At 51.9% G+C, this 13,038-nt stretch overlaps 1 protein-coding gene across 5 annotated transcripts; it reads right to left on the bottom strand.

The window, feature by feature from the left end:
* Positions 1-570: 570 nt before the first annotated feature.
* On the bottom strand, positions 571-12,002 carry CATIP (ciliogenesis associated TTC17 interacting protein). Of its 5 annotated transcripts, none has more exons than XM_055290624.2 (10): positions 11,929-12,002; positions 11,652-11,777; positions 11,091-11,291; positions 10,716-10,771; positions 8,357-8,443; positions 6,079-6,246; positions 3,940-4,064; positions 1,585-1,661; positions 1,165-1,253; positions 571-959 (listed from the first exon to the last, which is right to left on the bottom strand). In XM_055290624.2, exons 1-10 carry the CDS (start codon positions 11,951-11,953, stop codon positions 717-719), a joined length of 1,197 nt encoding a protein of 398 aa, XP_055146599.1. In that variant the 5' UTR covers positions 11,954-12,002; the 3' UTR covers positions 571-716. The 5 variants fall into 5 exon arrangements, with proteins under 5 accessions (XP_055146599.1, XP_055146600.1, XP_055146602.1 ...); XM_055290625.2 differs by having other exon boundaries at positions 11,652-11,744; positions 11,929-11,992; XM_055290627.2 differs by lacking the exon at positions 6,079-6,246.
* Between the last annotated feature and the right edge of the window lie 1,036 nt (positions 12,003-13,038).

The following is a 13,038-nucleotide window of genomic DNA, read 5'->3' as shown; positions in this document are numbered from 1 at the left end:
ACCGTAAGATCTGAGTGCCAAGGCGCCCCGCCCCTCCGTGCTAACCTAGTAAGAGTGTGGGCATTTTCTTTTTTCTTTTTTTTGAGACGGAGCCTCGCTCTGTCGCCCAGGCTGGAGTGCATTGGCGCGATCTCGGCTCACTGCAACCTCCGCCTCCGGGGTTCAAGCGATCCTCCTGCCTCAGCCTCCTAACTGGGATTACAGGCGCGCGCCACCATGCCCGGCTATTTTTTGTATTTTTAGTAAAGATGGGGTTTCACCGTGTTGGCCAGGCTGGTCTCGATCTCCTGACCTGGTGATCCGCCCGCCCCGGCCTCCCAAAGTGCTGGCAATACAGGTTTAAGCCACCGCGCCCGGCCGAGTGTGGGCTTTCAAGTCCAACGTTCAGGTTCAAATTCTGCCTCCCCACCTGCCAACTCCAAAAGTTAAACTTTCTGTGCCTCTGTGTTCTTCTCTGTGGAATGGGGATAATCATGAAAACAGAATCTAGGAGGAAAGGCTGAAATCTACTCGAGGTACGACGGTAACGGTTCCTATTTCTAGCACGAGACACTAGACGCTAGCCAGGGAAGCTGTCGGCGGGCGCTGCAGAGCCGCGGGAGGGCCCCGTTTATTTCCCCAAAACCGCAGCCCGGAAAGCGCACCCGCCCCGGCGCGTCCCGCCCGCTTCCCAGCCCGACCCCTGGTTTCCTGCCCTGTTCCGGCCTGGGCCCCGCTTAGGCCGCCCCGGAGCGGGCGTCTCCCTCCGGCTCCAGGGAGCGGAAAGGGTTGGGCCGGTGGGAGGAGCCCAAGGACGGTGACGACGGACGCCGTGGGTCGAAGGGGCCGAAGAACTCGGCGGCGAAAGTGACCACGTCCTCCGGCTGGCGCAGCAGCAGGAAAAGCAGGAAGTCGGAGATGAGCGCGTGGGCTTCGGGGTGCTGCCGCAGATAGCTGGCGTGGCCGAGCCGGAGCTCCTCCTGGCGGGGGACAGAGCCCGAGCCTCAGCCGGACGGGACCCCCGCGCCCCAGGAGACCCCACCCACTCTCTCCAAGGAGAGCTAAGGGGCGCTGGAGCCTTCCAGCCCCTACGGGTGTGCATTTCAATCAGGTGCAGAGAGATCAGTAATGAATTTAAGGCCCATGGAGGAATGGGAACCCCAGGCTGGTGGAGCCTTCCCTCACCTTCCGGTCCAGGAACTTCGAATAGAGCTCCATATCCTCCTCCCATACCAGGGGCTTCTTCTCAAACACTGGGCGTGGCTCAGTCTCATCTGGGTGGGGAACAAGGAAGGCTGGGCGTCCCCACCCTAGAACCTTCCTTGGATACACAGCGGGATCCCGAGAACACCCAAACAGAAGGCTCAGGTGAAACCCCAGGATTCTGCCCACATGGGCAGAGTTGCAGGAAGGGGCTCCCAATAAGAAAGATCCTCCTCTTTAACTGCTTGGGGTCAGGGGCTGGAGGGCAGATGTTCTCCAGCTGATTCCAGGCTCCTGTCCCTTTTACAGCACACTCGGTCCAGCCCCCAGCATCCTGGAAGGCCCAGGTTTCCCCACTCCCCTTCACTCCCTCTGGCTGCCCAAGGCCTGGGCTTCACTCACCCTCTTCCCTCAAGATAGGCATCTTGGTGATGATGCAGCACCCTGGGGAGCCCACCTGTATTCTCTTGGCCAGGTGCCTGGAGTGCAACACAACATGTGAGAGTGAGAATCTTCCCAGACCGACTGCTATGGACTGAATTGTCTGTCTAACCCCCAGTGTGGTGGTATTTAGGGGCTTTGGGGAGGTCATTACGTTTACATGCAGTCATAAGGGTGGGGCCCTAATCAGATAGGATTAGTGCCCTTATAAGAAAAGGGAGATGCCAGAGAGCTTTCTCTTCACTTATGCACGAAAGAAAGGCCATGTGAGGACACACTGAGAAGGCAGTTGTCTGCGGGCTAGGAAGACAGCCCTCACCAGAAACCAACCCTGATGGCACCATGATCTTGGACTTCCAGCCTTCCAGCAAATATATTTCTCCTGAAGCCGCCCAGTTTGTGGTATTTTGTTATGGCAGCCTAAGCAGACTCATACATGACAGTGCCCCTTGAGAGACCTCTCCCGGGCCTCTTTACTTCTGCCTCCCTCTCTTGTTTATTAAGTTCCTGGGTGGTGTTCATTTCTGGATCTCCAAATAACACACAGGGCTTGGCAAGTATTAGGCCCCCCGTTTAAAAAAAAAAAACAAAAAGGATCTTTAGAGGTACAGCACTGGAAAATCATGGAGCCTCTTGGCCAGGCATGGTGGCTCACGCCTGTAATCCTAGCACTTTGGGAGGCTGAGATGGGTGGATCACTTGAGGTCAGGAGTTTGAGACCAGCCTGGCCAACATAGTGAAACGCCATCTCTACTAAAAATACAAAAAACTAGCCAGATGTGGTGGCGGGCGCCTGTAATCCCAGCTATTTTGGTGGCTGTGGCATGAGAATCACTTGAACCTGGGAGGTGGAGGTTGTAGTGAGCCAAGATTGCATCACTATACTCCAGTCTGGGTAACAGCGAGACTGTCTCAAAAAGAGAAAGAGGCCTGTCGCAGTGGCTCACACTTGTTGCAGTGGCTCATGCCTGTAATCCCAGCACTTTAGGAGGCCAAGATGGGCAGATCACTTCAGGTCAGGTGTTTGAGACCAGCCTGGCCAACATGGTGAAAGCCCGTTTCTACTAAAAATGCAAAAATTAGCCAGGCGTGGTGGCAGGCACCTGTAGTCCCAGCTACTTGGGAGGCTGAAGCAAGGGAATCACTTGAACCCCGGAGGCGGAGGTGGCAGTTAGCCAAGATCATGCCACGCATTCCAGTCTAGGTGACAGAGCGAGACTGTCAAGAAAGAGACAGAGAGACAGAAAGAGAGAAAGAAGAAGGAAGGAAGGAGAAAGGAGAAAGAAAGAAAAGAAAAATTATGGAATCTCCTGCTTTGCGGCATTCAAAATAAAAAGGTTGGCCTGGAGCTGTGGTGCATACCTGTAGTTCCAGCTACTAGGAAGGCTGAAGCAGGCGGATTGCTTGAGCCCAGGAGTTGGAGGCTGCAGTGGGCTGTGATCGCACCAAAACCGAAAACATACTAAGTTATGAGATAAAGCCAACAACGTTTTGATTACCTTTTCCCCAGTGTAGTGATTATGTCAGTACCTATTCTGAAATTTTAAGAAATAAACTCGGCTGGACTCTGTCTCAAAAAAACAAAACAAAACAAAAAAACAGAAAGGAACTCTTTCTTCCACCTGAATTTTCTTTTTCTTTTTTTTTTTTTTTTTTTTTTTGAGACGGAGTCTCGCTGTCGCCCAGGCTGGAGTACAGTGGTGCAATCTTGGCTCCCTGCAAGCTCCGCCTCCCGGGTTCACGCCATTCTCCTGCCTCAGCCTCCCGAGTAGCTGGGACTACAGGCACCTGCCACCACGCCCGGCTAATTTTTTGTATTTTTAGTAGAGACTGGGTTTCACCGTGTTAGCCAGGATGGTCTCAATTTCCTGACCTCGTGATCTGCCCGCCTCGGCCTCCCAAAGTGCTGGGATTATAGGCGTGAGCCACCATGCCTAGCCCTGAATTTTCTTATGATTTGGAGCCAGTGCTTTGCTGGAGACTGCACGGCAGCCTGCCACAGGCAATTCGTCCAGCACAGTGGTTTCATCAAGTGTGCAGTCATTCAAACCTTGGTGTTTTTCAGTATTATCCCTTACACAGTGGTGGCTGCACTAGCTACACTTCAGGCCTGTGGTGTACAGTGAGAAGGTTTGGGAGGCACTGTGAGGGTTAGGAGGACGAGCAAATAAATGAAGAGTGAATGATGCGGATAAAGCAGAGGGACACTCCTATCTCAATGCCAGCTCTTCCTAGTGCTATCCCCAGAAGCAGCCGGTCTCCTTGAGCACCTACAAGCTCAGCACCACCCCTCTGGGCCCACCATCAGCAGCTCACCCATCGGAGAGCAGGTAGTACTGGCAGGACATGGGGATGCCCTCCTCCGAGTGGACAGTCTGCTCCACGATGAAGACTTCAGCTTGCTGATGGTCTACCTGGATAGTCTGGAAGCCCAGGTCTTGCTGGCAACAGCCAAAATTGGGGGGTGGGAGGTAAGGTGGATGCCTGCCAAGGGCTCCCCATCATCTTACCTTAGCCTTTTCTCCATCTCATAACAACCTCAAGACATTTGAGACTGCATCTCCAAACCTCCAAGCTGAGTTGGCGACCCCTCATAGGGAGCTAGCTCCAGGTTGCCCCTGCCCTGACCCCTCCCATGTCATCTCGCTGGCCAAGTGCTTCTAGTTGGCAAATTCTGTTACAGGGATGAGAAGTGGTATGGGGAGGGGTGTGGGAGCGGAGAGGGAGGATGAGCTACTAGGGCCAGTGGGTGGAGGTAAAGTGAGGCTCAGAGGTGTGAGACCAGACAGATTTGTGGCCACCTCAGACCTGTGCTGTTGCTGGCAGGCTGTCCCTGTTGTGATTAAAACTTAAACCCCTGTTATAGCTGCAGCTATGGAGAAAAAAGTGCTAATGTTAAACACATGTTTCAAAGAACACGGAGGGGAACGGACTGTGCTTGTTCATGTCAAATGCATTGCTGCTTGGTGTGTTTTGATAGACAAGCCTGGAGTGTAATTTACAAAGATGGTCAAAGAAACACAAATCAGCCCCCAAAGTGTCTCACTGGAAATTGTGTGTTCAGTGGCATGGCTTTAAAATCACCTATTGCAGGAAGTCCTAGGCATGCTGATTATGAAATTTTAGTTAAAAACAAAAAACAAAAACGGAACACCCTTTGGGGTTAAGAAATAATAAAGGAATATTTCTTTTTTTTTTTTTTTGAGACGGAGTCTCGCTCTGTCACCCAGGCTGGAGTGCAGTGGCGCAATCTCGGCTCACTGCAAGCTCCGCCTCCCGGGTTCACGCCATTCTCCTGCCTCAGCCTCTCCGAGTAGCTGGGACTACAGGCGCCCGCCACCACGCCCGGCTAATTTTTTGTATTTTTAGTAGAAACGGGGTTTCACTGTGGTCTCGATCTCTTGACCTCGTGATCCGCCCGCCTCGGCCTCCCAAAGTGCTGGGATTACAAGCGTGAGCCACCGCGCCTGGCAATAAAGGAATATTTCAGTAAAGTTGGACATGTTACACTTCCTAAAGTTAAAAAATGATTTATTTTTATTTATTTACTTTTTTGAGACAGAGTCTCCCTCTGTTGCCCAAGCTGGAGTGCAGTTGCTCGATCTCAGCTCACTGCAACCTCCGCCTCCTGGCTTCAAGTGATGATTCTCCTGCCTCAGCCTCCCGAGTAGCTGGGATTACAGGCATTTGCCACCACACCCAGCTAATAATTTTTGTATTTGTAGTAGAGACAGGGTTTCACCATGTTGGCCAGGCTGATCTTGACCTCCTAACTTCAAGTGATCTGCCCACCTTGGCCTCCCAAAGTGCTAGGATTACAGGCATGAATCACTGTACCCGGCCAAAATGACGTATTTTTTTTTTTTTTTTTTAGACGGAGTCTCGCTCTGTCACCCAGGGTGGAGTGCAGTGGCGCGATCTCGGCTCACTGCAAGCTCCGCCTCCCGGGTTCGCACCATTCTCCTGCCTCAACCTCCCGAGTAGCTGAGACTACAGGCGCCTGCCACCACGCCCCGCTAATTTTTTTTTTTTTGTATTTTTAGTAGAGACGGGGTTTCACCATGTTAGCCAGGATGGTCTAGATCTCCTGACCTTGTGATCTGCCCTCCTTGGCCTCCCAAAGTGCTGGGATTACAGGCGTGAAACACTGCGCCCGGCCCAAAATGATGTATTTTTTAAATCAGCCCTGCACTATATTTATTTTTCCTGAACTGACTTCTGTGCGGCAGGGTTGCTTCTCTGAACTGTTCCCACCTCTCAGTCGTTCTCAATTCATCTGCCCCACACTCCCAGACAAACATGCTTTCCTGCCCTTGAAAGCCCCATTCCCACCTGTGCTGTTTTCTCCCCACCTGCCTCCGTTTTCTACTCCACAGCTGTTCCCCATCTCAGTGCTTTTCATGCCCTTTCTAGTTTGCTCCCAAGCCAAGTCCCCTGCCCAGGGAGACCCCTCACATAAGTCAAATAGCAGAGTTTGCCCTCGGTGTCCAAGGTCAGGAAGCGGGCATTGCTGGGCACCATCCGCCGCCAGGCCATCACCCTGAGCAGCACCAGGTTGGCAGCCTCTGAGATGAAGCCCTTGATTGAGCTCCAGGGGAAAGAAGTCACTCCAGTCTTCACTTCCTGTTCAGAACAGATCTGGGTCAGGGTCCTGGAACCAGGAAGGGGCAGGGGACAGGGGGATGGGCAAGCCAGGTGTTGGGCATACAGTTTTGTTTTTTTTTTTTGAGACGGAGTTTCGCTTTTTGTCACCCAGGCTGGAGTGCAATGGCGCGGTCTCAGCTCACTGCAACCTCCGCCTCCTGGGTTCAAGCGATCTCCTGCCTCAGCCTTTCAAGTAGCAGGGATTACAGGCCACCATGCCTGGCTAAATTTTGTAATTTTAGTAAAGACCGGGTTTCACCATGTTGGCCAGGCTGGTCTTGAACTCCTGACCTGAGGTGATAGGCCCACCTCGGCCTCCCAAAGTGCTGGGATTACAGGCGTGAGCTTTTTTTTTTTTTTTTTTTTTTTTTTTTTTTGAGACAGAGTCTTGCTCTGTTGCCCAGACTGGCGTGCAGTGGTGCAATCTCGGCTCACTGCAACCTCCAGCTCCCGGGTTCAAGCGACTCTCCTGCCTCAGCCTCCTGAGTAGCTGGGATTACAGGCTCACGACACTACGCCCGGCTAATTTTTGTATTTTTATTAGAGACAGGATTTCACCATATTGGCCAGGCTGGTCTCCACTCCTGACTTCAAGTGATCCGCCTGCCTCGGCCTCCCAAAGTGCTGAAATTACAGGCTTGAGTCACCACGTGCCTGGCCTTCAGCCAGGCATATGGTTTTAAATGAATGAATCCTTGTCTTTTTTTTTTTTTTTTCCTTTTTCTGGAGAACGGGGTCTCGCTATATTGCCCAGGCAGGTCTCGAACTCCTGGGCTCAAGCTATCCTCCCACCTCTTGCCTCCCTGAGAGCTGGAATTACAGGCGTGAGCCACCGCGCCCGGCCTAATGAATGAATCCTTAGTCCGGACTCCTGGCTTCATCTAATCTGGTGCCCGCTCAGGGTTCTGAAGAGGACATTGTGAAAGAAAAATAAATCTTGGGACCCCAAATCACTGAGCCAAAGGGAAGTCAAGCTGGGAACTGCTTCAGGCAAAGCTGCCTCCCATTTTATTCCTAAACAAGGTAGCTACTAAGAGAAAAAAAAGCTATATACCTCCCTCATTATTTGCCCACAAGGAAATTCCTTGTGGACAAAGGACGGACAGAACTCAAAGTCATCCCTATGCTCACATGAGATAAATGCGTATCTGATGGCTTTCTCTGCTCTATTGTTTCACTAAGCCAGACTAAGGCATACGTGACTACTTTTCTACCCCCCATTGCATGTAAATTGTGTATTCAGTGAAAGGCTAATCAGAAACTTAAAAGCATGTCTCCTATCTACCTATGACTTGGAAGCCCCCTCCCTGCCTCGAGTTGTCCTGCCTTTTCCAAGGAACCAATGTACACCTATTTTTTTTTTTTTTTGAGATGGAGTCTTGCTCTGTAGCCCAGGCTGGAGTGCAGTGGTGTGATCTCGGCTTAGTGCAAGCTCCGCCTCCCGGGTTCACGCCGTTCTCCTGCCTCAGCCTCCTGAGTAGCTGGGACTACAGGCACCTGCCACCACGCCCGGCTAATTTTTTGTATTTTTACGTCTGGTGAACCAATGTACATCTTACACGTGTTGATTGATGTTTCATGTGTCCTTAAAATGTATAAAACCAAGCTGTGGGCCAGGCGTGGTGGTTCACGCCTGTAATCCCAGCACTTTGGGAGGCCGAGGCAGGCGGATCACCTGAGGTCGGGAGTTTGAGACCACCCTGGCCAACATGGAGGAACTCCCTCTTAATAAAAATACAGAATTAGCTGGGCGTGGTGGCACATGCCCATAATCCCAGCTACTTGGGAGGCTGAGGCAGGAGAATCACTTGAATCCAGGAGGTGGAGGTTGCAGTGAGCCGAGATCACGCCGTTGCACTCCAGCCTCGGCAACAAGAGTGAAACTCCGTCTCAAAAAAAAAGAAAAAAAAAAAGCTGTGCCCCAACCACTTTGGGCCCATTTCCTCCATTTCCTCAGGACCTCCTGAGGCTGTGTCATGTGTGCGTTCTTTACCTTGGCAAAATAAACTCTCTAAATTGATCGAGACCTGTCTCAGATATTCTGGGTTCACAGTGTGAAGTGCAACTCCCATTTGGCTCTCATCCTTACCTCACCCTCCTTGATACTTCTGGTCACAGCCAGCTGATCATCCTGCTTCAGCAAACTTGTCTTCCGTTCCATGGGGAGGATGAGGAACTGAGGGCCAGAGCATGCGGGGGAGGATCAGGGACTCCCTGGGTCCCCCAGAGGTCACCTGACCCTTCTCCATTAGTGAGAAAACTGAGGTTTAAAGGTTGTGACTTAAAAAAAAAGCAGCCGAGCCAGGCGCGGTGGCTCACGCCTCTAATCCCAGCATTGTGGGAGGCCAAGGCGGGCGGATCACAAGGTCAGGAGATTGAGACCACCCTGGCTAACACGGTGAAACCCCGTCTCTACTAAAAATACAAAAATTAGCTGGGTGTGGTGGCACATGCCTGTAGTCTCAGCTACTTGGGAGGCTGAGGCAGGAGAATCGCTTGAACCGGGGATGCGAAGGTTGCAATGAGCCGAGATCACGCCACTACACTCCAGCCTGGGCAACAGAGGGAGACTCCATCTCAAAACCAAACAAACCAAAAAAAAAAAAACCAAGCAGCAGGGCCGGGTGTTGTGGCTCATGCCTGTAATCCCAGCACTTTGGAAGGCCCAGGCGGACAGATCACTTGTGGTCAGGAGTTCAAGACCAGCCTGGCCAACATGGCAAAACCCCATCTCTATTAAAGATACAAAAATTAACCAGGTGTGGTGGTGCACGTCTGTAATTCCCAGCTACTTGGGAGGCTGAGGCAGGAGAATTGCTTGAACCCGGAAGGTGAAGGTTGCAGTGAGCTGGGATTGCACCACTGCACTCCAGCCTGGGTGATAAGAGCAAGACTCTGTCTCAATAATAATAATACAATATAAAAAAATAAAAAACAGCAGCAACAAAAACCAAAAAACACCTTTCATATGCAGTGAAGCTGAAGAATAGCAGTCATGTTATGATGCAATATAAAGTTCAAAAACAATGCACTTCAGAACACTGGTTTTAAAAGATGGGTGGGCTAGGTGCAGGGACAGCAGGTTGCCACTGATAAGTTGTCCTGATACCCAAACTCTGAACCCAGCCCACACCAGCCGTCCTCCAGCCTGAGAGCCCAGTGCCTCCCTGGAGGCCTGGTGGGCTGGCCTTTCCCAGAGCTTAGCCTTCCCTGTGGGCCTGTTTCACCTGGCCTCCAAGTCTCCCGGCTCTGTGCCCCTCACACCCAGCCCCAGCCACTTAATTAACTTATGGAATGTGAACATGACCTGTGTACACACTGGAAACCACTCAAGTCTAAAAACCTTCCCACAGAAACCAGAAACCATCCCCAACCTTTTTTTCTTTTTCTTTTTTTTTTTTTGAGATGGAGTCTCGCTCTGTCGCCCAGGCTGGAGTGCAGTGGTGCGATCCTGGCTTACTGCAACCTTCACCTCCTGGGTTCAAGCAATTCTCCTGTCTCAGCCTCCGGAGTAGCTGGGATTACAGGTGCCCACCACCACGCCCAGATAATTTTCTTTTTGTATTTTTAGTAGAGGTGGGGTTTCACCATCTTGGCCAGGCTGATCTTGAACTCCTGACCTTGTGATCCACCTGCCTCGGCCTCCCAAAGTGTTGGGATTACAGGTGTGAGCCACTGCACCCGGCTAATTTTGTGTTTTTAGTAGAGACAGGGTTTCTCCATGTTGGTCAGGCTGGTCTTGAACTCCCAACCTCAGGTGATCTGCCTGCCTCGGCCTCCCTAAGTGCTGGGATTACAGGCGTGAGCCACCATGCCCAACCTCCATCTTTTTTTTTTTTTTGAGACAGGGTCTCATTCTGTCACCCAGGCTAGAGTACAGTGGCACACACACTGCTCACTGCAGCCTCGACCTCCTGGGCTCCACTGAACCTTCCACCTCAGCCTCCCAAGTAGCTGGGACTACAGGCACACATCACCACACCCAGCTACTTTTTGTATGTTTTGTACAAAAATTATAAACATTTTTGGTGGGTTTTGCCATGTTGCCCGGGCTCAAACTCCTGGGCTCAAGGGATTCTCTCACTTTGGCCTCCCGAGTAGCTGGGACTACAGGCGTGCGCCACCACGCCTGGCTAATTTTTGTAGAGATGGGGTTTCACTATGTTGGCCAGGCTGGTCTCGAACTCCTGACCTCCGGATGATCTGCCCACCTCTGCCTCCCAAAGTGCTGGGATTATAGGCGTGAGCCACTGTGCCCAGCCCACTCCCATGTTTTAAAATCAGTGTTCTGAAGTGCGTTGCTTTTGAGCTTTATATTGCATCATAACACGACTGCTATTCTTCAGCTTCACTGTGTATGAAATAGGTATTTTGTTGCTGCTGTTTTTTAAGTCAAAATCTGTCTTCTCTCCCCTGGATTGGGTCAAGGATGGGGCCCTGGGAAGTACCTTGATGAAGTCTTGGCTGTGCTGTTCCACGAGCTCCAGCTTCTCTGAGAGATAGCCTGGGGTGCAGGGACACAGGCATTGATGTCACAGGAGATGTGGGTCAGAGGCTGAAGGAAGGGAAGGTGGTGGCGCAGGCTGGAGGACTAGGTGTAATACAGTCCCAGAAAAACTACAGGATGGGTAAGAGATGCCCTCATCCCCAGTCCATGAGGAACTCGCTGGTCCCTCCCTCACCCTGTGCCTTGTCCTGGTCCAAGGCAAAGCCAAGGGCTTGGTCATGAAGGAGAATTCCAGGAATGGTGGAGGGGAGGGGTGGAGGGAGGGGAGGGGTGGAGGAAGGGGAGGGTGATGGGCAGCAGGCAGCAGGAACGCTACCCAGGAGGGAATTTCCGCAGAGCATTTTGTCCAAGAAGCCTCGGCTAAAGGCATGCACGAAGAGGCAGTATGTCAGCACGCCGAGTTTTTCCTGGTATTTCCCTCTCTGCACCTCAATGGTCAGTTCTCCCTGAGGCTCCCCAGTGTCTGAGACCATGGCCAGCGTCTCAGAGAAGAACAGCATCTGTAGCTCCTCCTCGTCTGGGGTGAGGGGCCCATGGGAACAGATAAAGCCCCTGCTCCCGGGCCCCAGTCCAATCCTCTGACCCCATGACCACCAGTGTCCCCACAGTCCCCACCTGCCTCATCATCCCACAGCCTTCCTCACTGGCACGGACAGGTGAAGGAAGACTCCTGCCCCATGTCCCCATGTCCCCGGGGGGCCTTCCCTTGAAGAATGTCAACAAACAGGCCTCAGGCCTTTTCTGAGTCCCAGAAGAATCAAGGGAGAGAGAGAGAGAGAGAGAGAGAGAGAGAGAGACAGACTGGGCCTTTTTTCTTCCCTCCTCTCCAGACTTGCACCCCTCCCGCACCCCCAACCCCGACACAGTCTGAGCTCACGGAGGGAGCTGAGGAAGTTGATGGCTTCAGCATTGGCCTCTGGGAGTGGCAGACACTCCACACCCGAGGGCTGGTGGTCCTTGGCTCTGGAGCCTACAGAGGAATGAGAGGCTAAGATGGCAGACCCTGGGGAGAAGGGCAGGGGTCAGGGAGGCAAGGCGGGGTACCTCAGTCGTGGCCCCAGCACCCAAGAACAGAATCCTCTAAGACTACCCCGAGGGTGGATTGGGAGAAAGAAGAGGATCCCCGCCTCCAGCCCCAGCAGTCCTCTTCCCACCTGTGGAGTAAACTTTGGAGGACATGCTGTGGGCCTGCCTCTACCCTGTCTGTGTCCAGCTGTCTCCATGGCAACCAGAGCTGGCCAGTGTCTCTTAAAGGGCCATCAACCCACTTTACTACACCCAGACCTTGGAAGGAACTGACATTGCAGGTTTGGGGCTCAGCACAAGCTTGAGGTGTTGTCCAGCAGAGGGAGCATTTGATATTCCTTTTTTTTAAGACGCAGTCTCGCTCTGTCACCCAGGCTGGAGTGCAGTGGCTCAATCTCAGCTCACTGCAACCTCTGCCTCCCGGGTTCAAGCAATTCTTCTTGAGGCCTCAGCCTCCTGAGTAGCTGGGACTATAGGCGCGCACCACCGCGCCCAGCTAATTTTTGTATTTTTAGTAGAAATGGGGTTTCACCATATTGGCCAGGCTGGTCTTGAATTCCTGAGCTCGTGATCCGCCTGCCTCAGCCTCCCAGAGTTCTGGGATTACAGGTGTGAGCCACCACGCCCGGCCCACATTTGATATTCTTAAGAGGCAGAGTGAAGAAATGGATCATTAGAATAACCTTAGAAGAGGCCAGGCGCGGTGGCTCACGCCTGTAATCCCAGCACTTTGGGAGTCCCAGGCGGGATCACTTGAGGCCAGGAGTTTGAGATCCAGCCTGGCCAACATGGTGAAACCCATCTCTACTAAAAATACAAAAATTACCAGGGAGTGGTGGCACATGTCTGTAAGCTATCTCAAAAAAAAAAAAAAAAAATGACCTTAGAAGATATGACCCAAAGTCAGACAGAGCCTCAAATGCACACAATCCAATTAGCTGCTATGTTAATATCTCTGCAAGTTATAGTTCTAATACATGTAACAATAATGATAACAACAATGACAACATACCAAACTCTTTCACTGGACTTACTCCTGGTAAGGCGCTTTTTTTTTTTTTACAGAGTCTCACTCTGTCACCAGTCTGGAGTGCAGTGGCGCCATCTTGGCTCACTGCAACCTCTGCCTCCTGGGTTCAAGTGATTCTCCTACCTCAGCCTCCCGAGTAGCTGGAACTACAGGAGCATGCCACCAAGCCCAGCTAATTTTTGTATTTTTATTTTTATTATTTATTTAT

This window comes from Symphalangus syndactylus, chromosome 8 (assembly GCF_028878055.3).
Source record: "Symphalangus syndactylus isolate Jambi chromosome 8, NHGRI_mSymSyn1-v2.1_pri, whole genome shotgun sequence".
Classification (NCBI taxonomy): Eukaryota; Metazoa; Chordata; class Mammalia; order Primates; family Hylobatidae; genus Symphalangus; species Symphalangus syndactylus.
Note: the sequence above shows the minus strand (reverse complement) of the source record. Positions and strands in the feature narration are given on the sequence as shown.